Source organism: Rhineura floridana, chromosome 8 (genome assembly GCF_030035675.1).
Source record: "Rhineura floridana isolate rRhiFlo1 chromosome 8, rRhiFlo1.hap2, whole genome shotgun sequence".
Taxonomy (NCBI): Eukaryota; Metazoa; Chordata; class Lepidosauria; order Squamata; family Rhineuridae; genus Rhineura; species Rhineura floridana.
This window is the reverse complement of record NC_084487.1, coordinates 89,776,605-89,801,112: the sequence shown is the minus strand read 5'-3', so window position 1 is coordinate 89,801,112 and position 24,508 is coordinate 89,776,605. Positions and strand designations below refer to the sequence as shown.

Below are 24,508 nucleotides of genomic sequence, written 5' to 3'. Positions count from 1 at the left end.
CAGGAGTAATGTTTAACTCTACAGCGCTGATTGACAGTGGAGCCTCTACCAATTTCATTGATGCAAAGTTGGCAAAACGTTACCGAATCTCCCAATGGAAACTGGACACCCCCTTGTCAGTGGAAACTATTGATGGTAGACCTTTGAAATCAGGCGGAGTGACGCGAGCCACGGAGGAATTGAAACTAGAAATTCCTGGGCACGAAGAGTTAATTTCCTTGTATGTGTCAGATCTCTCGAACTTTGATGTGATTCTTGGAATACCCTGGCTAGCAAAGCATGAACCAAAGATAGCCTGGAAGGATGCGATTGTATGGTTCACTTCTCAGTACTGTCACGAGAACTGTCAGCCAGAGATAACCATAAAAGCTCTAGCAGGAGCTGTGCAGGGGGTCAAGGAAGTGGCCTTTCCCTCGAAATATGTGGACTTTGGAAATGTGTTTAATGAAAAGGAAGCAGAGTCATTACCTCCTCATCGCCCTTATGACTGTGTCATTGATTTAGTGCCAGGAGCAAGCATTCCAGCTGGAAGAATTTACTCCCTTACAGAGCCAGAGAGAGCAGCTCTGAGAGAGTTTTTGGAAAAAAATCTGAAGCGAGGATTTATCCATCCCTCACAATCCCCCGCAGGGCCCCCTTGCTGTTCGTGAAGAAGAAAGGATGTGGACTCAGACCCTGTAATGATTACCGTGCATTAAATCAAATTGCTATCCCTAACAGTTACCCGTTGCCCGATTCCGGAATTGTTAGACCGACTGCGTTCCGCAACAATCTTCACGAAACTGAACTTAAGGGGAGCATATAATCTGATTCGAATGAAAGAGGGGGATGAATGGAAAACAGGTTTCAACACCTCCTATGGTCAATTTGAATACTTGGTGATGCCTTTCGGGGTATGTGGGGCTCCTGGCGTGTTTCAAACGTTTATGAACGAAGTGTTTAGAGACCTCTTGGATCAGTATGTGATTTGTTATCTGGATGATATTCTGGTGTTTTCAAAGAACCAGGAAGAACATGATCAACACGTGAAAACTGTGTTGAACAGACTGAGAGAGAACCACTTGTATGCCAAGTTAGAGAAATGTGGGTTTGACTTGTCATCTTTGGACTTCCTTGGATACCGAATCTCAGCAGGAGGAGTGGAGATGGATCCAGGAAAAGTGAGTTGTGTATTGGATTGGGGCCAGCCGATCACCAAGAAGGACGTACAGCGTTTTTTGGGATTTGCTAATTACTACAGAAAATTCATCCCAGGCTTTTCTAAGCTAACAGCCCCCCTTACTGACTGTTTAAGGGGAAAAGGAAAGTTTCAATGGACAGAGAATGCGGCAAGAGCTTTCAAGGAACTGAAAAGGAAATTCGTATCTGAGCCTATTTTGCGTTTTGCTGACCCTACCCGCCCTTTCGTCGTGGAAGCGGATGCTTCAGACCTAGCCATAGGGGGGGTTCTTTTGCAACCAGGCATGGACGGGAAGGAATTGTATCCCTGTGCGTATTTCTCCAGAAAATTAAAGGATGCCGAAAGAAACTATACAGTGTGGGAAAAAGAGCTGTTAGCCATCAAGGACTCATTTGAGAATTGGAGACAGTATTTAGAGGGAGCCCAGCATCAGATAGAAGTACGTTCTGATCATAAGAACTTGGAAAGTTTGCAAACAGCTAGGAAGTTGAACCAGAGACAGATACGTTGGTCGCAGTTTTTCGCCAGGTTTAACTTCAGGATTACTTACCATGCCCATGCAAAAAATCAGAGAGCAGATGCTCTATCTAGACAACCTCAATACAAAGGAGATGAAGTTGGCAGCCCTCCCCAGTACATTGTCCCGCCGGAGAAGCTGATGTTGGGATTATGCCAGCCTTCGTGGGAAGAGGAGCTCAGGAAGGCACAGCAGGGGGATCCATGCATGCAACAATATATCCAGGAAATGGAACAGGATTCAGAAGTAAATTTCCATTGGAAGGATGGACTGTTGTGGTTTAAAGCTGCCAGATATGTGCCAAAGGGGGACCTAAGACTCAGAATTTTGCATCAATGTCATGACTCTATCATGGCGGGGCACTTTGGCATCTTTAAGACCATTCAGAATGTGGCTAAGGATTTTTGGTGGCCCCAAATGCGCTGGGACATTGAGAACTATGTAAAATCCTGCTCTGTCTGTATGCGAGCAAAAACAGACATGGGAAAACCGGTGGGGTTGCTGAATCCTCTACCCACGCCGACCGTACCTTGGAAGGACCTTTCCATGGATTTTATAACTGATTTACCGAAGTCACAAGGAATGACGGCCATATTGGTCATAGTGGATTCATTGACCAAGATGGCACATTTCCTTCCTTGCTCAGGAGCTTTAGAAGCTAGGGAAACAGCAAAACTGTTCATAAAGGAAATCTATCAACTGCATGGATTGCCAAATAGCCTGGTCTCGGATCGGGGAACTCAGTTTACAGCTAAATTTTGGAGGGCTGTTTGGAAACAGCTGCAGACGGAGTTAAAACTTTCTTCAGCTCATCACCCCCAGACAGACGGGCAGACAGAGAGACTTAATGCTGTTCTAGAAAGGTATTTACGTTGTTATGTGTCTTACCAACAGACTGATTGGGTCTCTTATTTGCATTTTGCAGAATTTGCTTATAATAACTCCTTGCATACCAGTACTGGACAAACACCTTTCTTTGCTAATTATGGATTCCACCCCAAAGCTTTCCCCAGCTGTACAGGAAGTATGCCTGTACCGGCTGCAGGGGAATTTCTACAGGAGCTTCAGGCAGTGCAGCAGGTACTGAAACAACAATTAGACGAGGCCAAAACGGAGTATAAACGAATTGCTGATCAACATCGACGGGAGGGGCCCCCCCTTCAAATAGGAGACAAGGTATGGTTGTCTACCTGCTTCCTCCAGATGCCAGGCAAATGCAGGAAGCTGCAGGATAAGAGTGGGGCCTTTTGAAATAGAGGCGCAAATCAACCCAGTGGCTTACCGTCTGAAGTTGCCAGATACTTTTAAAATACACCCTGTGTTCCATCGCTCCTTGTTAACGAAAGCAGCCCCTCCCAGTGAGTTAAGACTGGTGGAATCTCCAGGGGCGTCGTTAATAGTGGATGAGCAAACTGAGTTCGAAGTGGGAGAAATTCTGGACTCAAGGAGAAGGCGTAATAAACTACAGTATTTGATTCACTGGAAGGGTTATGGACCAGCCGACAGGTCACGGGAAAATGAGAGCGATGTCCATGCTCCGGACTTAGTAAAAAACTTTCATCAACGGTTCCCTCATCGTCCTAAGCCGACAAGTTGGGGGGGGAGCGTGTTGATGTTGGCGGTTCTTACATGACACAGCATACGTTACTTTGGAGTTAAGTTGAGCAAGAAACTTCTCAGATGCATTAGATTAGGTTAAGAGTCTTTATTAAGACATTAGGGCTAACAGGCTTAAGAGTAAATACATGTAGAGTTTCTTCAGTCACCCCCCCTTCTGGTACATCTCTCTCCAAAGGTAAACACAGAAGACAACCTCTCAGTTCAGAGGCAAAATACAGAAGACACAACTTACAGACTCTGTTAGAACTTTCCCAGTTGCTATCTCACGTTACCATGACAACCGCTGGCCTTGGATGTCTGCTCTCTCTCAGGCCAGGAGATAACAGTTACTTCTCCAAATTTGCAGGCTTTATGGAAAACAACTAGAGACAGTAATGCCTATGGGTCAACAGTCCAACAGTACTTTTAAAATACACCCTGTGTTCCATCGCTCCTTGTTAACGAAAGCAGCCCCTCCCAGTGAGTTAAGACCGGTGGAATCTCCAGGGGCGCCGTTAATAGTGGATGAGCAAACTGAGTTCGAAGTGGCAGAAATTCTGGACTCAAGGAGAAGGCGTAATAAACTACAGTATTTGATTCACTGGAAGGGTTATGGACCAGCCGACAGGTCATGGGAAAATGTACCATTGGTCTCACCTGAAAGGTGATTTTCATAGGAAGGGGCCATCACCGTGGGGGATAGTTCCACCTATCGTGCGAAGGCAAGAATGTTTTTGAAGTCAAGACTAGGGGCGTCATGCCCCTCCCACTCTCCAGTTCATTCGTAGCGAGTCTAAAAGAGATATCTAAAAATACAAGAACAAGGCCAACAGGCCCGCCAGGAAAATAACATAATAGTTACATGCATAACAACATGACTCTAACCTAACTTCATAAGATAACAGAACTAAAGGTCTTGACTTCACTCTTACATTTAAATATAATATGGAAAAAATAACATGTAACCCATTGATAAAATCACTAGTCATCCTCCAACTGGGAGGGTCGTGATGGCCCCTTCCTATGAAAATCACCTTTCAGGTGAGACCAATGGTACATTTTCCATAGGAAGTGGGCCATCACCGTGGGATGTACCAAAGCAACCCATATAGGGAGGGACCACCCACATGTTAATCCTCATTAAGAACCTGTTGCAACACTCGTCTGCCAAAAGAAGCATCAGCAGAGGCATAACGATCAATTTTATAATGTCTTATAAACGAGTGTGGGGAAGACCAGACTGCGGCCCTACAAATATCGGCAACAGGAGCATTAGTAGCAAAAGCAGCCGAAGTGGCAGCTGACCTAGTAGAATGAGCTGTTATACTAGCAGGAACTGGCAGCTTCAGGGACTCATATGCTAAGGTAATGCATGCCCTTAACCAACGGGATAAGGTAGGATTGGATACTTTATGCCCCATAGACCCTGGATGAAAGGATACAAACAGAGACTCCGTTCGTCGAATCTCTTGGGTCCTAGACAGGTAGGTCTTGAGAGCCCTCCGGACATCCAACGAATGCCAAGCCTTCTCGAGAGGATGGGTAGGATTCGGGCAAAAGGAAGGCAAAACAATGTCCTGGTTGCAATGAAAAACTGAATCGACCTTGGGACGAAAGGAAGGGTCAGTCTTCAGCACAACAGAGTCCTTATGGAAGACGCAGAGGTGCCTAGCGGAAGACAATGCGCCCAACTCCGAAACGCGTCTGGCAGATGTGATTGCAATCAGAAACAGGACCTTGAAGGACAGAATACGTAGGGGCACAGTTCTGATGGGTTCAAACGGAGGGCGTTGCAAAGCCTGCAGAACTTTCGGCAAACTCCATGAGGGGAACCGATGGACAACAGCCGGAGAGCGTAGGGCGACTCCCCTCAAAAAACGTTTGATGAACGGATGTGAGGAAATATGATCTCCAGGAGAGGACACTGAGAGAATGGATGACAGAGTAGACGCATGTCGACGTAGGGTGTTGGGTCGAAGTCCCATCATAAAGCCACTATGGAGAAATTGGAGCACCTGGTGCACATTGGCCTGGGATGGATCGTGGTGGTGGGACTGACACCACTTGGAGAAAGCCACCCAGGTATGTTGATAAATGCGAGTGGTAGATGGTCTTCTCGAGGCCAAAATAATATCAATCACAGCGTCAGACAGTCCAGCTGACCTCAAGTGTCTCCGTTCAAATGCCACGCTGTTAGATTGAGCCAAGTAGGGTCCTGGTGCAGTACTGGACCCTGGGATAAGAGGTCTGGCGTTACTGGAAGTGTCCAAGGGTCCATCATTGACATTGCCAGAAGATCTGAGAACCACGGACGGCGTGGCCAAAATGGTGCTATCAGAACCAGCTGTGCCCTTTCGGTTCGCGCCTTCCTCAAGGTTTTGGCTAACAATGGTATGGGAGGAAAGGCGTACAATAGACCGTCTGGCCACGGTGTTGTCAGAGCATCCACTGCTTCTGCTGTTGAGTCCAGGTATCGGGCAAAGTACCTGGGAAGCTGGCAATTGTGACTGGAAGCAAACAGGTCGACTGAGAGGGCGCCGAACCGACACTGGAGACGATGGAAAATGGCAGGATGAAGTTTCCATTCTCCCGGGAAGACCTGTTGTCTGCTGAGCCAGTCTGCTGTCACATTCAAAATCCCTTTGAGGTGCTCTGCTTTCAGGGATTGTAGATGTTGTTCTGCCCAGACAAAGATGAGGGAGGCTAAGTCCTGCAGAGGACGAGACCTGGTGCCCCCTTGTCTGTTCAAATGTGATTTTACACACGTGTTGTCTGTTCGAATGAGCACATGATGCAAAGGGAACAGAGACTGAAAATGACATAGAGCCAAGTGGACAGCCTTTAGTTCCAGCCAGTTGATGCTTCGAGCTCGCTCTGCGTTGGGCCAAACCCCCTGAACATATTGGGAGTTGCAGTGGGCTCCCCAACCTATGAGGCTGGCGTCTGTGGTCACGACGGTTCTGCGGGGTTCTCTGAACGACGTGCCCTTGGAGAGGTGTTGAACCTTGGTCCACCAGAGGAAGGAGAGGCGCAGAGCGGGGCTCAAACGAACTTTGCGATGGTTGGAGCTGGCAATGTCTTTTTGAAAAGGCAACAGAGTCCACTGAAGGGGCCGAGTGTGAGCTCGAGCCCAGGGTACAATGTGGATTGTGGAGATAAACATCCCGAGTGCTCTGGCGAGAAGCATGACGTCTGCGGATGTTTGTTGCATCAGGGACCTTGCGATGCTTGTGATGGCAGTGATGCGATCTGGAGACAGGAAGGCCATTGCCTGCAGGGTGTCCAACATTGCCCCAAGATGTAGTAGGCGTTGGGTTGGTTGGAGATGGCTTTTGTCGAAGTTGACCAGCCAGCCGTAGGTCTGCAAAACATTGAGGGTGATCATTAAATGATGATGAGCCAGCTCTTCAGATTTGGCCCGTATAAGCAGATCGTCCAAATATGGGTAGATATGAACCCCTTGGGTCCGAAGGTAAGCCACTAGGATGAGTAGCACCTTGGAAAATACTCTTGGAGCAGAGGAGAGGCCAAATGGCATCGCTCTGTATTGAAAATGTTGGTGACCGAAGGCAAACCGAAGAAACTTTCTGTGGGCTATGCAAATGGGCACATGGAGATACGCTTCCTTAAGGTCGATGGAAGCCAGGAAGTCTCCTTCATGCAGACTCTCGGTAATGGAATGGAGAGATTCCATTTTGAACCTGCGGTATGTTACAAAACGGTTGACAAACTTGAGGTCCAATACCGCCCTCCAAGATAAATCTCGTTTTGGCACAGCAAATAGGAGGGAGTACACCCCTTCCGATCTCTCAGTTGTGGGAACTGGCTCTATTGCCGCTATGTGCAAGAGGTGATGTATAGCTGTCTGCATGATGTTGTGCCTGGCTGGTGCCCTTGGGCAAGGAGACGGGTGGAATCTGTCTGACGGGGTTGCCCAGAACTCTATGGTATAGCCATAAGTGAAGAGGTCCCTGATCCAGGGGACCGTAGTAAGGCGCAGCCATCGATCTCCAAAATTAAGTAATCTGCCACCTATGGGGATGGCGTTAATACTACTTGTGTAGGCGAGGACCTCCCCTATATGAGGACGATGAGTTGCCCCTGCGCCCTTGGTACTGACCTCTGCCCTGGGGGCGTCGGTTCCAGGAGCCCCTGAATGCGTTGGAATCATAGGGTCTGAAATCGCGGCCTCGTCCTCCTGGTCGCGTTCCTCGAAAGGGCTGGTTAGAACGAAAGGATGGAAATCGCCTGAAGGGCCTGTGGTCGATGTTCTTGACTGTGGCTAGAACCGGTTTGTGGGCGTCTTTTGGGTCAACCAGAACTGCCTTTAGAGCTTCCTCACCGAAGAGAAGAGATCCGGAGTAAGGAGCCTTGGACAGGTTCAATCTGGCCGCTGAATCAGCTTGCCAGTGACGAAGCCAGAGGGTGCGACGAGCGACTATTTGAGTCGTCATGGCTCGTGCCCCTAATTGGGTGGCATCCAAAGTGGCGTCGGCCACAAAGGCTGCTGTCTTACGTAGTTTCAATAGTGCTCTTTTAAAGGCGACAGGATCAGGGTTATCATCCTCTAGAAGGTCATCCAGCCACATCATAGATGCTCTGGAGAAAATGGAGGCTGAAGCGGAGGCACGCATGGATAGGGCAGTGGCCTCGTGGTTCTTGCGGAGGGCGAAGTCTATTCGACGTTCAGTAGTATCTTTTAGGTGGGATTCCCCTTCCCTGGGCAAGATAGATCGCGAAACGAGGCGAGCGATCGGTTCGTCTATGCCAGGGACATCTAACTTGGTGGCGAAGTCTGGGGCTAGGGCGTAAAGTCTGTCAGCCGTGTTCTTGAAGCGTCGAGCTTTGAGTGGGTGGGCCCATTCTTCGGAAGCTAATTTGGCAATTGGGTCCGGCACCGGGATGTAGTGTTCAGTAGGTGCAGGGGATTTGAGGACCTTGGCCCCTTTGAGAGTTGGGGCGGACGAAGTTGAAGGCGCAGTCTGGAGACCAAGGGTATGAAGTACCCTACGTGCGAGCGGTTGGTAATCTGAGGTATTGAACAAGCGATACGATGTATCCTCCTCATGATCTGAATAGTCGCTCCAGTCGTCTCCTTCAACATGGTCAGTGAAAGTTAACTCCTCCGCATACGAGGCTTCGTCCGTACATCTGCCTCTGGCTACATCGAAAGGATCTGGTGAGCAGGAAGGATGAGCAGCATGGGACGCACGTTGGTCCATGTTGAGTGGGGGTATGGCAGGAACCTGTGGTAGTGACTGCATTCGTGTGAAATAAGCCAGCATGGCTTGGAGTTGAGAGAGGAAATCAGGAGACAGCTGCAGACCAGATGTGTGAGATGTATGTGCCTGGTGGGCTATTGGAACAGATGTCTGAGGCGGTAAGCCAGAGGTAGGTTCGTTAGGCGAACCGTGAGGGGGAAAGCCAACAAACTCTTCCTCGTCAGAGGCAGTAGCAGGAGAATGGAAAATATCACTTATGTGTGTCTGTGCTGTGTTGGTTGTTGGCACAGAAACATAACGAGGGCGCTTTGGTTTACTATGGCTGGAAAGATGTTTTGTCTTAGCCAGTGCTTTGGCATGTCTGGTCTTAGACGTGTTAGTATGTTGTGGCTTGGCTGATTGTGGCATGTCTGGCTGATCTGGCACCATGTGTGTTGATGGTGACATGCCTGGCTGTTCTGCCATCTTATATGAACCTGGGTGCAGTACACTGCCACGGAGGGGGCAGGATGTAAAGACCCGAACTGGCACAGCGTACTACCACGGAGGGGGTAGAATACACTGGCAGATGGCGAATGCACTGCCACGGAGGGGGCAGAATGCACAGAGGTATCAGCGTTAATATAATATAGGCTGTTTAGAGTAGGCACACTCAGATTAGTGCTGTAGGCTGGGTTTTTTGGCTTGTTCACGGCCCCATAGGGGGTAGGATACGTAATGTAAATCAGATTTAATACAAATCAGCCACTGATATTAAAGCTCCAGCCTTGATAATGTAATCCAGCCACTAGGATTAAAGTTCCAGCCTTGATAATGTAATCCAGCCACTAGGATTAAAACTCCAGCCTTGATAATGTAATCCAGCCACTAGGATTAAAGCTCCAGCCTTAATAATACAATCCAGCCCACTAGGATTGGAGCTCCAGCCTTGATAGTACAATTCAGCCACTATGATTACAGCCACAGTAATGTGTGTAAATCAGTCGTGTGTAAATTAGTCAGCAGCACATATACACACACGTACGGATAGATAGTCTGCAGGGGAGGTATCCGATAATAAGGGGAACAAAAAGGGCGGGAAATTCGAATTCTGAAAGAAAAAATGGCGCCCGGAAAAAAGGAGCGGGAAAAAAAAATGACAGAGAGGGAAGAAGCAATGGCGGCCGTCGGAGGCGAACTGGGGGAAGGGCTGCCCAGCACGATCTCGCCAAAAACCGCAGTAGCGGCTCCAAAAAATCCCTGGAGAAAACAGGTAGGGGAAAACGGCCGCCAAAACCCGCAGTAGCGGCTCCAAAAAAAATCCGTGGAGAAAACAGGAAGGGGAAAACGGCCGCCACCGCAGAGAGAGCCGCGGTCGCGGTCTGAAAAGCCCTCAGTGGGATTTAAGCCACGTTGCAAGGGCGATCTGAGGCAGAGGGTTAACGGCGGGAGCCGCAGCTGCGAGCTCCCGCTGAGATCGGATAAGCCGCAGCCGCGGCAACCGATCAGGGGGGGGAGGTTAACGCGATCAGAAGCGATCAAAAGGGGAGAACCGCAGCCGCGGTCCTTGAGGAAGCCCCCTGGCTAGAGAGACAACTGAGCGGGGGTGGGGTGGGGGCTAGAAACTACCAAAAGGAAGAGAGCCGCAGCCGCGGTCTCAGAGGGAGCCCCCAATCAAGTTAATAAAATGGATTGAATAGCTCTGAGGGAAGGGTGAGGAAGCCGCAGCCGCGGTTCCTGAGGGAACCCTCAGAGGCTAAACACACACAGAAAAAGAGAAAAGATTTAAGGACAAATACGAGACTTAGCTAAATGCTATGTGAAATTCCAATCTTGTTCGTACGAAGGCAAGAATGAACTGGAGAGTGGGAGGGGCATGACGCCCCTAGTCTTGACTTCAAAAACATTCTTGCCTTCGCACAATAGGTGGAACTATCCCCCACGGTGATGGCCCACTTCCTATGGAAAATGAGAGCGATGTCCATGCTCCGGACTTAGTAAAAAACTTTAATCAACGGTTCCCTCATCGTCCTAAGCCGACAAGTTGGGGGGGAGCGCAGCATGGGAAAGGGGATGGTGTCAGGATGCAGGATTGGGGCCCTGATGTTTCAGAAGATGAGGAGAGGGAGGGGGTCATTTGGCCAGAGCCGTGTGAAGGAGACGCAGAGGAGGGGGAGGGAAGCTCAGAGATAGAACGGTCTGGCAGCGAAGACCTTGAATGTCCAACAGACACATATCCTACCCGTGAGCTTCCCACGCCTCCTCCCCCTTCGAGCTTAGAGCAGTTGGAGAAGGAGGGAGGGCAAGGGGGAATCCAACCTCCTCCTGATCCAGGGAAAAGCAAGGAGCCAGATGGTTTAGGCCTTGCCACCCCGCTTTCCCCCATACCTGAAGCAGAGTCCTCAGAAGGGGAGGGAGCAGTGGCATCCCCTTCACCACGTACAAGGAGACAGCAAAAGAGACAGCAGAAGAAGGGGGAGAGGAGGGGTGTGGATGAAAGCACTTTGAGGCGGAGTGAGAGAATTCGCGCTCGATTGCCCCCTTCTTAAGGGACAGGGGGAATAGTGGTTCCTTGTTCTGTCAACTCTCTTCCTAGTCGCAGGTTATGTTTTGTAGTGAAACTTCATGAGACGGCGTAGTCTTTGTCTGGATATTACTTTAATAAAAACTGATTTGCTTTCACCAACTGGTCTGGTTCCTGAGTCCCAACCTGGATACGACACCTATTAAATTCAATGAGTATATGACTGCAGGCTAACCAAGCAATCCTAACTGGAGGGAAGAGTGTGTGGAGCACCTCCAGGCTGGCACAGCACAGAGGCCTGGATCATACCTCTCATGAGATAATGGACTGGCTTCTTGAATCCAGCAGATCATTGACCCTGCTCTGCCCCCCAAAATACCCATTTCAAGATCTTATGCCTGCTGCTGCTAGCAGGAACATTGACAGCAGTAACATGCACTGCCCTGCAGTTTTGGTAGGCACAGTAGGAACCACAATACTGGCGGAGCCACCCTCATACACACCCCGCCAACAGTGCAGATTAGGGGTTAGGACTGTTCTGTTAATTTCTAACTACATGTAAACATGTAAACATGAAAGACATAAGAGGTTGAATAAAAGGCCAGGATAAAAATAGCAGATTTTTAAAAGGCCAAGATTAAAAAAAACAGGTTTTTAAAATATGTACCCCATAGCACATTCAGGAGATGTTTGCAAAATCTGAAGGTTTAAGGGGATGTTTACAGGAATTATCAATGCTAAGACTATACGCTGGTTATTTCAGACTAAGACAAGAACACATTAATCTTTGGATGCTTATTTTAGTTTCTTGCCCGATACAATGACTGTGCTGTTTTTCTTTCCTTGCTAGCAATAATTATAATATTCCAAATGTTGTTTTACATCATACATTTTGTAATTTATATCTTATTATCAGATATTCACTTATGCACCAAAAAGTATGAACATTCTAAGTTATGAAATCCACCATAACTTCCTCAGTATCTCAGCAGTATATATTCTATGATCTCACATATAATGCTCGCTTACAACTTAGCTTCCATGCACTCAAGCTTTCCCCTAGTCTTTCAGCCTCATCTAAAGACCGTTGAAACACTGAAGTTCAGGACACAAGGAGAGCAGTGTTTACCTGGCACACTTGTTCTATGTGGGGTGGAGAAATTAAGGAAAAATATGGATATTTGGAAGCTAAGTTGTAAGTAGGCACAATACGGGAGATTTAGTGCATTATATTGTGAGTTATTCTCATACTGTAACTGAAACCGAAACCCTATACACGCATACAATACACCATTGAACTCAACAGGTTATATCCAATGTAAGTCATACTCAGAACAGACCCATTGAAATTAATGGACATGACTAAGGGAGCAATTCAAACCCAACATTCACTGGAATGAGCAAGCTAGGATCTGGCAAATCTCTGGTTTAGCAGAGGCTATGTTGACAAAAGTCCCTAACCCTGGCTCAGCCGCAGATACGCAAGCATAAGTCCCTTATCCTGGCCTAGCCGGTGCTCAGCCAGCTCAGCTGAGGCTGGCATAATTCCAAAAAAAGGGGAGGGTGGCAGGGGCAGGACCAGACTGAGGGGGCTTACATTGGATCCTAACTCAGCTCAGTCATGTGACCTGGCAATCCAGCACAATCTACCCAGGCAAAAAGGGTCAAACTTTATTTTAAAGGCTTGTTTTTCCTCTGCTAGGCTTAGGCCAGCTCAGCCAGCAGCAGCCTCACTCCTGTACAGGGTTTGAATTGGGCATACTTTACGTCAACTTAACTTAAAATGGGATAAATTATGTTGGGTTGCCATAGTTAGGATTACTCCCAAAGTTCATTCATTTCAGTGGGTTTACTCTGAGTAGAACTTAGCCAGATATAATCCAATGGAGTCTGAATAAATATGTATAGCATTTCACTGTAATTTTCGGTGCAAGTTTTCAGAAGAAATTGTGATTGCAAAAATTTACTTCCTGAACATGCTGAAAACCACAGTACTAAGACAAGAGCTTCTTCCTATTTTTAGACTTTTGTGCTGCACCTTAATAGTGTTTGGGTCATTTCAAGGAAAAAGAGGACAACTCAGTTGAAGTCTGCCCCAATAACATAATAATACTGTGCACAATATGAAAGTAGTTTCAAACCTACATGAGACAGCAACAGCTATCCAAATAGTTCTGATCAACTTGTGTGGAGCCACTGTATCCCCAAATGAAAGTATTAACAAAATATATTCCCAGTGGTGTCTGAAAAAGGGATGGTTAATGCTAATCTTGACAAACCTAGTGCTTAATAACCTTTCTTAAAATGTGGGATTATTGTAGCTTTAAGACACAATACAGGTTCACCAGAGTTTTTAAAAAACTGAGTTTGCCATTAGTCTTCAGCTACAATCTTAAGCACACTACATAGAAAGTCCACATATGTCAGTGTTCATAAGTCAGTGCTTACTTTTAAAATGCATTAACATTTAAACATGCCCATGTTGTATATAAAAAAGTATAATAATTTGAAACAGTCTACAAACAGCCAGTATAGTACTATGAATGCACACAGCAAATATCAAAAGCAGACACATTTGAAAAGCAATAAGAAATGTGTTCAAGTTGCACTGAAAGTGAAATAGCAACGTTGTGTAGAATGCCTCGGAATACACACAACCCTTGCATCATGACTTCCTAGAACAGGAAGCAGAACCTTCCCAGCTGGTCTTTAAAAAGTGAAGGTAAGATATGAGAGAAAGCACATGGTCTAGTAGTTGCATTGGTCCCAGAATTTTTAAGCTTCATAAGCAACAGCTTACACCTTGACTCCAGTCCAGAAAGAAATGTTACACCAGTGCAATTCAATAACGGATTGAATATAGTTCCTGAAGTCTGGCAAGAGACAGCAGGATTTTTCAGCTTCCAAATTGTCTTGAAGAGCAGCCTTAAATAGATTACATTACAGCAAGAGTAGGGAACATTTTTCAGCCCAAGGGCCACATTCCCTTTTCAGCAATCTTCTGGGGGGGCCACGTGCCAATGGTGGGCAGGGTCAGAGATAAAAGGGGACAGAAAAATGAATGCAAATTTTACCTTTGTACAACCAATCTCATCTGATCTCGGAAGCTAAGCAGGGACAGGCCTGGTTAGTACTTGGATGGGAGACTGCCTGGGAATACCAGGTGCCGTAGGCTTAGAGGAAGGCAACGGTAAACCACCTCTGAGTACCTCTTACCATGAAAACCCCATGAATACATCCAAAGGGATTCATAGGATCGCCATAAGTCATGGTCGACTTGAAGGCATATAACAGCAACAGCAACAACAGGCTAATTTCAACACACTTGCATGCTTCCATAGTTGGAGGCAGTATGCTTCCAAATACCATTTGCTGGAAACCACAGGAGGGAGAGTGCTCTTTGCACTCAGGTTCTGTTTGCAGGCTACCTATGGGCAGCTGTTGGGCCACTGTGATAACAGGATGCTGGACTAGATGGGCCATTGATGCAGCAGGCTCTTTTTATGTTCTTATGCCACTTCATCCAGACAAGCAAGAAGCATTATCAGAGTTCAACAACACATTCCAACCAGGCAAAAACATTCAAGGAGGATGCAAAGTAGGGCCAGTGAGGAGTGTGGCCTGGGGACAGCAGGTTGGCTGGAGAGGAGGTGTGGCCTATGTAGAGTCCCAAGAACCAGATAGTGAGGCCTAGAGGAATGCATATGGTCACACCTCATCAAAAATACTGAAGACGACATCAGGAAGCAAATCATTCATTTTCCTTAGATTTTTTTTAATCTATTTTTTTTCTGTGTCAACTATGGTCAAATCTCTCTCTCTGGATCCCATATAATGAAGAATAAAAAATCACTACCCACAAAATCTGTTTTATATCATTCATACAGGCATGTTGTTTCATCAACACAAATGCACCATTGCTCAAATTAAAATACTAAATTATACAAGGCAGCAGAAGTTGAACCTTGTTGCTGATCTCTAGAATTTTTCCATTTGGGTGTCCTTACTATTTACTATTCTCTCTGACATCACTGTTCATAGCTTTTGATTATTGGCCAAAAAGATCAGTTCCAAACATGAACACTCAGACAAGGAAACCTGCAAGAACGTGCACAAACCACATATATCAACAGTGTCTATACTAATAGCAAATATGATTTGCCATTATAAGCATGAGCATCCTCAAACGTGCATGCTCTGTCCTCTCTTTCACTGGATGCAACAGAGGTTAGAAGCTTCCATTCATGGTTTGTGGGAAGCCAGAGTTTGCTTTTCTGTCTGAAGCTGGACTTTAGCAACCCACCATCGACCCACTGATTCTCCCCTGCAAATTATCTGGCAAACATGTGCTTGCTGAAGAGAAGTGTTGTTGACACTGTCACATTTTTTTGCTTGTGCGCAATTTGAAATTTAATATGCATTCTAGCCAGTGTAGGTATCACATTAGAACTACAGACTTTGGGAAATGCAAACATACTGATTTTCCAGTATCACTTGTGCAAAGTTCAGTCTGAAAAGACAAAGAAGATTCTCTAGCTTCTCCCTGGAACACAAATAAGTACTCTTTTTGCCAGTAAAAAAAACCAAAAAACGTAACACTGACTTTTAAAAGCCTAATGTCTTTCTCAGTTAAATCAGTGAAAAGAACTATCAAGCACACAGAAGAACAAGCATTGCCAAAGTAAGAACATAAGAAGAGCCTGCTGGATCAGGCCAGTGGCCCATCTAGTCCAGCATCCTGTTCTCACAGTGGCCAACCAGGTGCCTGAGGGAAGCCCGCAAGCAGGACCCGAGTGCAAGAACACTCTCCCCTCCTGAGGCTTCCGGCAACTGGTTTTCAGAAGCATGCTGCCTCTGACTAGGGTGGCAGAGCACAGCCATCATGGCTAGTAGCCATTGATAGCCCTGTCCTCCATGAATTTGTCTATAAGTAAACTCAGCATGGCTTCTGCAAAGCAGATTTTTGCCTTATTGGTGTTTTAAATTGTGTCAACATACATTCAGACGGAAGTGAAACAATATGTTTGGAATTTTAAAAACACTTTTTTCCCAAATCCCTCATCAAAGGCTCTTCTGAAAACTTTGTGGTTATGTGAGAAGAAAATTGCAATAATGGATTAGTAACTGCTTTGGTATTTTCTAAATTAAGAGTATATAAATTAACCTAATAAATAAAATAAATAATACTGGTTAAAAAAGGGAAAGCCAAGAGAAATAAATGAGTAGATATTCCAAAGAAATAAAACTACAGTGAATTGGTAAAAAAGGAAAACTTCATAGAGAATCTGGGGCTGACGCAATTTATTTGAAGTTGGGATGAACAGAGAGAATCAAATTTGCGAGTGACACCAACATATTCAAAAAACTGAAATCCCAAACTAACTATTAAAAACTCTAAAAGGGCCTCTAAAAACTGGGCAATGGGCGGCAAAACAGTAGATTTAGTTTAAATACAAATAAATTCATGCTAGAGCAAAACCAAAATTCTAACCACAAATATACTGAGAGAGATTTTCTGTTACTACACACACAAAAAAGTCTTATGCTGTGGTGAGGGGCTCCACTGATCCTCCATGGTTTGGAAGATCAGAAACAAATCTTGTACTCATGTGTTTCTTCTTTCCCTTGCATGCTCAGAATTAAGTTACTTCTCAGTTTCAGCTTACCTTCCAAACTAGAAATGGCAACCATCTGATTTAGGAAAACCATAGTTTTCTGTTAAACCAGTTTTGAATCCTACTTTGTAGGGCAAGTGCAAACCACAGATTGCCAGTTTTTATATAACAGCAATGTTTGAGCTAGGAAGTAACAAAGGCTGCAATCCAATACACACTTACTTGGGAGAAAGTCCCATGGAACCCAATCAAGCTTACTTCTGAGTGTGCTATAATAATTGATTCAGAACACACAAGGGAAGTAGGAAGTATGCTAGCACAAGTCTCATTGCCCCCATCCATGGCTGCAGGATCGGAAATATTACATGTGAACTGACCTAGTGTAGTAGTGAAAAAGAGAAAGTCAGTGTTTAGGAAAGATTGAAAACAGCATATCAAGTATTATCATTATATAAATTATTTGGTGCATCCACGTTTAGAATACTATGTACAGTTGTACTCAGGTTCCGCTTGCAGTCTTTGCATTGCCATCTGGTTGGCCACTGTGAGAACAAGAAGGTGGACTAGATAGCCCTTTGGCCTTATCCAGCAGGGCTTTTCTTATATCCTTCTGGTCTCCCTGTCTCAAAAAAGGTATCAACAAAGCTGGTCAAGGGCGACTAAAAGTATCAAGATGTTGCAGCAGCATTCCTACAAGGAAATTATAACGTGTTTGAGGCTGTTTTATTTTTAAAAGGAAAGGCTACTGCAGTGTGAAATGATGGGTATACAAGAATGTTCTGCACTGCGTGGTGAGATGCAGAAGTCTCCTGGGCCCAACAGCACTCTCCCCACTTGTGATTCTCAGCATCTAGTATTCAGAGGCATACTGCCTCTGACAGTAGAAACAGAATATACCCTTCAAGTCTAGTCGCGTTTAATAGCCTTCTACTCCATGAATTTGTCTCATCCTCTTTTAACGCCACCCAAAAAAGTGGCCGTCACTACTTCTTGTGGAAGTGATTTCCATAGTTTAACTGTGTGTTGTGTGAAAAAGTACTTTTGACCTGAAACTTCAACATTCAGCTTCAATGGATATCCTCAAGTTCTAGTATTATAAGAGAGGGAGAAACACCTCTCTATTCACTTTCTCCACAACATGCATAATTTTACACACCTCTTTCATGTCCCCTCCTATTCATCTTTCCTCCAATCTAAAGCAAACCTCAAATGGTGCAACATTTCCTCATAGGGCAGTTGCTCCATCCCTTTGATCATTTTGGTTGCCCTTTTCTGAGCCTTTTCCAACTCAACAGTTATCTTTTTTGAGGAGGCAACCAGAACTATACAGTAGGGGCACACTCATATGGTGGGTTACGTTCTGGCCCCCAGCTGAAAAGCGAAAACTGCTGAAAAGCGGAACTCATTGAATAGAATGGCGCATGACATCCAAAAACCGCCATAAAAGCGGAACAAGCACCGTATGAGTGGGGCTTTAGTCTAATTGCGTCTAATTGAGACCGCCGCATTAGCGAAGCGCTGCAAAGCGGGGCCCTACTGTACATAGTATTCCAAGTATGGTCGCACCATAGATTGGTATAACAGCATTATGACATTTTAGAATCTGGACTTAATGGTCTCATGGCCCCACCTATCCTTAGATGGTCATGTGTAAATTTAACTTACTTCATACTGTGATAAGTCAGCCCTGATGCATTTAGAGGCCTTCCTGCTCATTCTGCTGAGTTGGGGCCTTGAACTTCCTGACCTGACAGCACCACTGGTGAAATTCACTACAATTCACAATGGTAACCATAAGGCTAGAGAAGCATTCAAAAGGGTTAGCCAAATCCACAGAGCAGGAATGAGGAGCCTGTGGCTCTTCAGATGTTGTTGGCCACTAACTCCCATTACCTCCAGCCACCAAGCCAATGGTCAAAGATGATGGGAGCTGTAGGTCATGGGGACCACAGGTTCCCCATCCCTGAATTACAGCATAGCTCTAACAATAACTATTAGCTACTATACCTAAAAGGAACGTCAATGTATATGTCTCAATATGAAAGTCTGAGAACAAACAAGAGTTAGCCATCACTCCTTCCCAATCTGATTGTGAGCTTTCAGAGGCAACTGGGAGGCTAGAGGAAAAGCAGAGATGGAATTCTGGTGGTCTGATCCAAGAAAAATTCTCTGTGTGTGTTTATGTAGGCTGCTGTCGTCCCATCGAGGGGGGGAACCCCTTTGCAATTTGTCTCAGTAATATGCAGCTTTAATTTGGAAATACAACGAAACCAAATTGGTTTGCCCAAATACTTCCCGCCTGCTGCGTGAGGTCTCCACGACGAGGAGCAAGAGGGGCTGCTTCTGACGTCTCTCTTCCTTTCAACCCACCATTTGTCAGCACGCTTAAAAAATTATTGCGAGGAAATATGGGGAGCAGAGGCAGGACGGTGGGTGGCAGGACTACCACCAGGGAGTTAGAAAGCGCAGACGTAAACTCTCGCGTCTCTTACCCCGCGAGCCGCCCTCTAGTGCTGTTCAAGTGGCTGAAAAGCTGCTAGCTACAAGAAATCGGGGAAGGGGGCAGAAATTGGGAGGGTGAATCTGGAAAGTGGGGCAGAAGACAGACTCACATACACACTACACCCAAACCCGAAACCCGGCCTAAGGTGTGCGTGTAGAAACTAGAGAAAAGGGTCCCGCAGCTGCTACCAAAGCAACGGTACTTTTCAGCGCGTGAACAGAGGAGTGGGAAGCAGAGAAAGTTTCCGACGCAACAGCCTTCTTCCTCAGAAAACCCCACCGCGCCGTAGCCCTCCTTCCCGCCCAGCCGGCGCTGCAGACGCGTCCTTCTCTTTCCTCTGCCCACATCGAGTGGCCCTCCGCGTCAAGTTTAGCAAAGGCTTCGGGAAGCGAGCGCGCTCTCGCGGACTTTGGCTCCTTACCTGTAGTCAAATTGTCGTTGATCTTTAGAGGCACCCTCAGGATATAGACCAGGAAAAGCATGACGAAGAACCACAAGGTCCACAGATACGTCCACGACCAGACGATGCAGGACTTGAGCTGCTCCAGAAAGCCGGCCCCAGCTTCAGCCATGTTTTTGAAGAGAGGGAGCGAGCGAGACAGCAAACGCACGGGCGCTCCAGCCCAGCTCTCTGCTGCCACAACCTCGCGCTGTGTTATTTCTGGGATGATTCATGTCTCCCAAAGTAACGTGTCCCCCTTCTACCTCCGCCCCCTCTCCCGGTTTCCATGCAGGCATCTGTTTAAGCCTCTGCTTGAGTTGTAAACAAACACAGCAGTCATACAAACCGTAAAGGTTGGGCCGTAAGAAATGAAAAAGGCATAGTGAGGCAATGCCTTTAGCGGGCCAAGCAAAATACCACCAAATAGTGAGGGAGCTTTCCTGTTCATCAGGCTGCGCGTTAAGCAAATGGGGGGGAGGGGGGGGAGAGATGCTGCCCAAAAAGTCTGCATTGGTATAAGTTCTGCCAGTGGTAAGAGATAGTAGATCAGGGATGGGCAACCTTTTTCAGCTCAAGGGCTGCATTCCCTTCTGGGCAACCTTCCGAGGGCCTCGTGCCACTGGCGGGCAGATCCAAAGGCAAAAGTGGGCAGAGCAATTAATGTAAATTTTATCTTTGTAACATAGCCTCGTTTCTACACACTCACATGCTCTTCTGTATCATCTATCCAAACAAGCAAGAGATAGTGTCAGACTTCCACGGTACGTTCCAGGAAATAAAAACCTGTACTGTATTGGAAACAGGGCCAGTGAGGGGTGTGGCCCAGGAAGGGTTCAGAGTGCAGGATAGGCCTGGAGGGCCACATTTCCCCTCTCCCCACACCTGAGGCTCCCACCCTGGATTAGGCTCTCCTACGTGTTATGCACTTTTCAGGTTTCACCTAGGGGTGAAAGAAACACACAAGGACTGATTCCTAATTTTTGAAAACATAAAATCAAGCAGTAGTCTAGATTTGTCTCCAGTAACATAAACCTACAGTAACAGCCCATTTCTCTTTGTCTCGCTGCACACGTGCACACGCACACAGCCAGAAGCCAATTTATTTGCAATAAAGCTGCCATCCATTGCATAAAACTTATGAAGTGACTGGAGGAATGGAAAGGAAGTGATTGCAAGAGAAATATTTTGCAAGAAACAGCCTTGTTTATTTATGTTTATTAGATTGCACCTCTTATTAACCTCTGATGCTAGTATCCAAGGGTATAAACATTCAAAAGGTTGCATTTAAAAATCTTAAAAGTTAAGAATCATATGTGCAGATTGATCAGTGGCTTAGAACCTTTGTATATGCTCCAACTCTCCCTATTTTGTCTCTGTTTTTGCCTTTTAGATAAATTTGGGCATTTTTTACAAAAATGATGTACTAGTTTTCATCCTTCTGCCATAACTACATAGCACAAATGTTGCTAGCTGCATTTGAGTGTGACTATTCTGTTATGCAGCAAGGTCTACTGTGAATTTAGATCTCCAGTATGTCAAAAAGCAAGGAATATACAGGCAACACTTATTTCTTACTCTTCAAGGCAGTTAGATTGGCCCAGATAATTTTCCTGCTGCTCTTTTAACGTCACAGCAACCCTGAGAGATATGTTAACCCTGTGGCTGGCTCAAGGTCACTCAGTGAGCTTTAGAGCTGAATGGGAATTTTAACCCAGGTCTCCCTAGTCATAATTCAACCCCACTGCTATCACACTGGCTTTATTACATTCAGTTTACTTACTCATCTCCAGAAGCCAGTGTAGAAACAGGCTATTGTGGAATAAAACAGCAAGAAGATAATTGCCTTCATCAATATGAAATAAGGGAAGAGGAACTCAGGCAGTGTTATTTGATATGAACAAAAGGGTAAGATTACTCTTACTATAATCTGTGAAATGTCACTATGCCTTTGCAGTTAAGTTTTTGGCCTTTACGCACTGGCTTTGTTTTTCAAACTTTTTGTTAGTGCCTTAGTTTACGAAAATTGAAATCTGGGCTGCTGCACATTTTATATTTGTTCACAGTACATGCTAGACAGTTTACACATGCCTATAAACTTGTAATGTGTGTATGTGATAAAGATATATTTCCATCCATGTGTATCATACAGAAAATCACATACTATATCAGATTGCCCAGATCTTTCAGTCATAGAATCACAGAATAGTAGAGTTGGAAGGTGCCTATAAGGCCATCAAGTCTAACATCTGCACAGTGCAGGAATCCAAGTTACAACATTTTTTTTTTAATTGAATGTATTAGTTGCCCATTTGGCTGGCTGTCCAGCCACTCTGGGTGACGTACAAAATAGACATACAATACCTAGACATTAAAAATCTAAAAACAATGAAGATAAACTCTAGCCAACCCCAAAAGCCTGCCTGAAGAGCCAGGTCCTCAAGGGTTGGTGGAAACTCACCATGGAAGGGGCATGGCGGAGATCATACCTGACAGATGGCTGTCCAGCTGCCTCTTGAGGGCCTCCAGAGCCCACCACCTCCCTAGGTAATTAGTTCCACTGTTGTACTGCTCTAACAGTTAAGAAGTTTTTCCTGATGTTCAGCTGAAGTCTAGCTTTCTGAACCAATGGAAATTTCTGAACTTGTAAAAGGCACCCTGTATACAGTAGCCAGTACACTTGGTATTATCAAGCCAATAATAGATGATAAAAGCATAATCTCTTACATGTTTTAGAAAGTTGTTTATACAGCCACGAGAGTGGCTGTATACTATAGCCAGCGTGGATTTTTCACATTCCACAATGTTAAATTGAAAATACCCCCATGCCATTCTGATGCTTCCCATAAGCTCATTTCAAAACAAAACCTTACAAATCTTATAGTCCTGATCTCAGAAACGCTTGCTTAACAACCCTGACAATTTTCATGGCAATACACAAAACAGTCAGAGAGAATCAAGAGTTCAAAGTCTAAAAAGAGAGATAAAAAACCTAGACCCCTTTTGGACTTTTTTCTTTCAGAGTTCTTCTAATCTGTTGAAATTCATTAAAAATCAGCCATGTTCACAGAGTACCTGTAATCCTAACACTGACCTTGCCCCATACTCTAACCTTCATCTTCTGCAGTTTAAAAGTTTAAAAAACGCCTGGCTGATTTTTAATTAATTTAAGAAATTGTGGCTGGAACCCAATGATAATGCGGGGCATGCTCGGTAAGAACCAACTGTCAGTGTTCTAAAAGCCAGACTCACAGCTGCTTGGCTTGGCTAATCCCGCACCAGACTTTGATTTCACTTGAGACAGTCATGGCTTCCCTCAGAAAATCCTGGGAAGTGTAGTTTGTGAAGGGTGCTGAAAGGAGACTCCTATTCCACTGAGAGACCTCCAGTGGCCAGACTGGTTTAACAGTCAGCCACTCTGACTGAAGGTCTGTGAGGGGAACAGGGCATCTCCCAGCAACTCTCAGCACCCTTCACTAACTACACTTCCCAGGATTCTTTGAGAGAAGCCATGACTGTCCAAAGTGAAATAAAGGCCTGGTGTGGATGTGGCCAGGGACAGCTTTGCTTTAAATTTGGGTGGGTGCCTGCTGTAGAATACAAAGTTGGGGGAAACGCTGAAAAGCAATGATACTGTTCACAATGTTTTACTTTTGGAAAGGAAAGGGGCTTCCCCTCTGCCCAGTGCCCACCCACCCAATCTCCTCTCCCCATCCTCCACCCCTCCCCTGGGTCATTGTTGGACTACGACCTGGGAGATCAGGGTTTGAATCCCCACACAGTCATGAAGATGACTGGGTGACCTTGGGCCAGTCACTGCCTCTCAGCCTCAGAGGAAGGCAGTGGTAAAACCACCTCTGAATACTGTTTACCATGAAAACCCTATTCAAAGGGTCGCGATAAGTCTGATTGACGAAGGCAGTCCATTTCCATTTTCAAACATGATTGCACAGAAATAAATCCTATTGAACTCAAAAAGTATGCAAATGATCAAACCCACTCTCCCTTCTCCCTCCCATCCCCTCCCTCTTGCCCCTTCCCTACCCCTTCCTTTGCCCCTCCCTCCCTCTCTCCCCATCCCCTTCTAATCCCCTCCTTCACCTTTCCCCTCCTCCACCTTCCCTTCCTCCTCCCCATGGTCAGTTTTACGTATCTTAAGCATGATTGCACGGAAATAAATACCATTGAACTCTATAAGCATGCAAATGATCAAACCTGCCCTCCCCTACCCCTTCCTTTGCCCCCTCCAATACGCTCCTTCCCCCTGCCCCTCCTCCATGGTCAGTTTTTCCTTTTTTAACCATTATTGCATAAGAGTAAATCCCATTGAACTCAATAAGCATGCAAATTATCAGACCTGCTTTTCCCCTCCTTCCCCTCTCCTCTCCCTTCCTCCCCCCCTTCCTTCTTCCTCCTCCTCTGCCCACTCCAGCCCTCCTTCCCTTCCCCCGGTCAGTTTTACCTATTCTAAGCATGATTGCACGGGAGTAAATCGCACTGAACTCAATAAACATGCAAATGATCAAACCTGTCCTTCTCCTCCCCTCCCCGTCCTGCCTGCTCCCATCCCAGTCCTCCCCTCTGCTTTTCTTCCCCTCCCTCCTCCTCCCCTTCCCATCCCCCGTGGTCAGTTTCACCTATCCTAAGCATGATTGCAGGGGAGTAAATCCCACTGAACTCAATAAGCATGCAAATGAGCAATCCATTATCAGCACACTTGGACAGGATCCCATTTCTTACCTCCTGGATTAAAAGGCAGGGAAATTCACTAATAGGTAAAAAATCTTGTGGTTTAAGAATGTACCTATAGCCCACAGCTATTTCTATCAAATTTTAAAAAGCAGGGAAATTGGGCAGCTATAGTGAATGCAACAGGGGAGCAGGAGACCTGACTTCCTCTCTGAGATATTGTACTGCCCTACGAATTTGT

General features: G+C 45.8%; 1 protein-coding gene across 2 annotated transcripts in view; it reads right to left on the bottom strand.

Annotated features, from left to right (window-relative positions):
- Window positions 1-20,027, bottom strand: part of ST7 (suppression of tumorigenicity 7) — a 154,897-nt gene extending 134,870 nt beyond the window's left edge. The window contains exon 1 of one of the 2 annotated variants that reach the window (XM_061640062.1): window positions 19,561-20,027. In XM_061640062.1, coding sequence (XP_061496046.1) covers window positions 19,561-19,711 — 151 coding nt within the window. In that variant the 5' untranslated portion in view covers window positions 19,712-20,027. The remainder of the gene's footprint in view (window positions 1-19,560) is intronic. The other variant, XM_061640061.1, reaches the window with a different exon arrangement.
- Window positions 20,028-24,508: the final 4,481 nt, after the last annotated feature.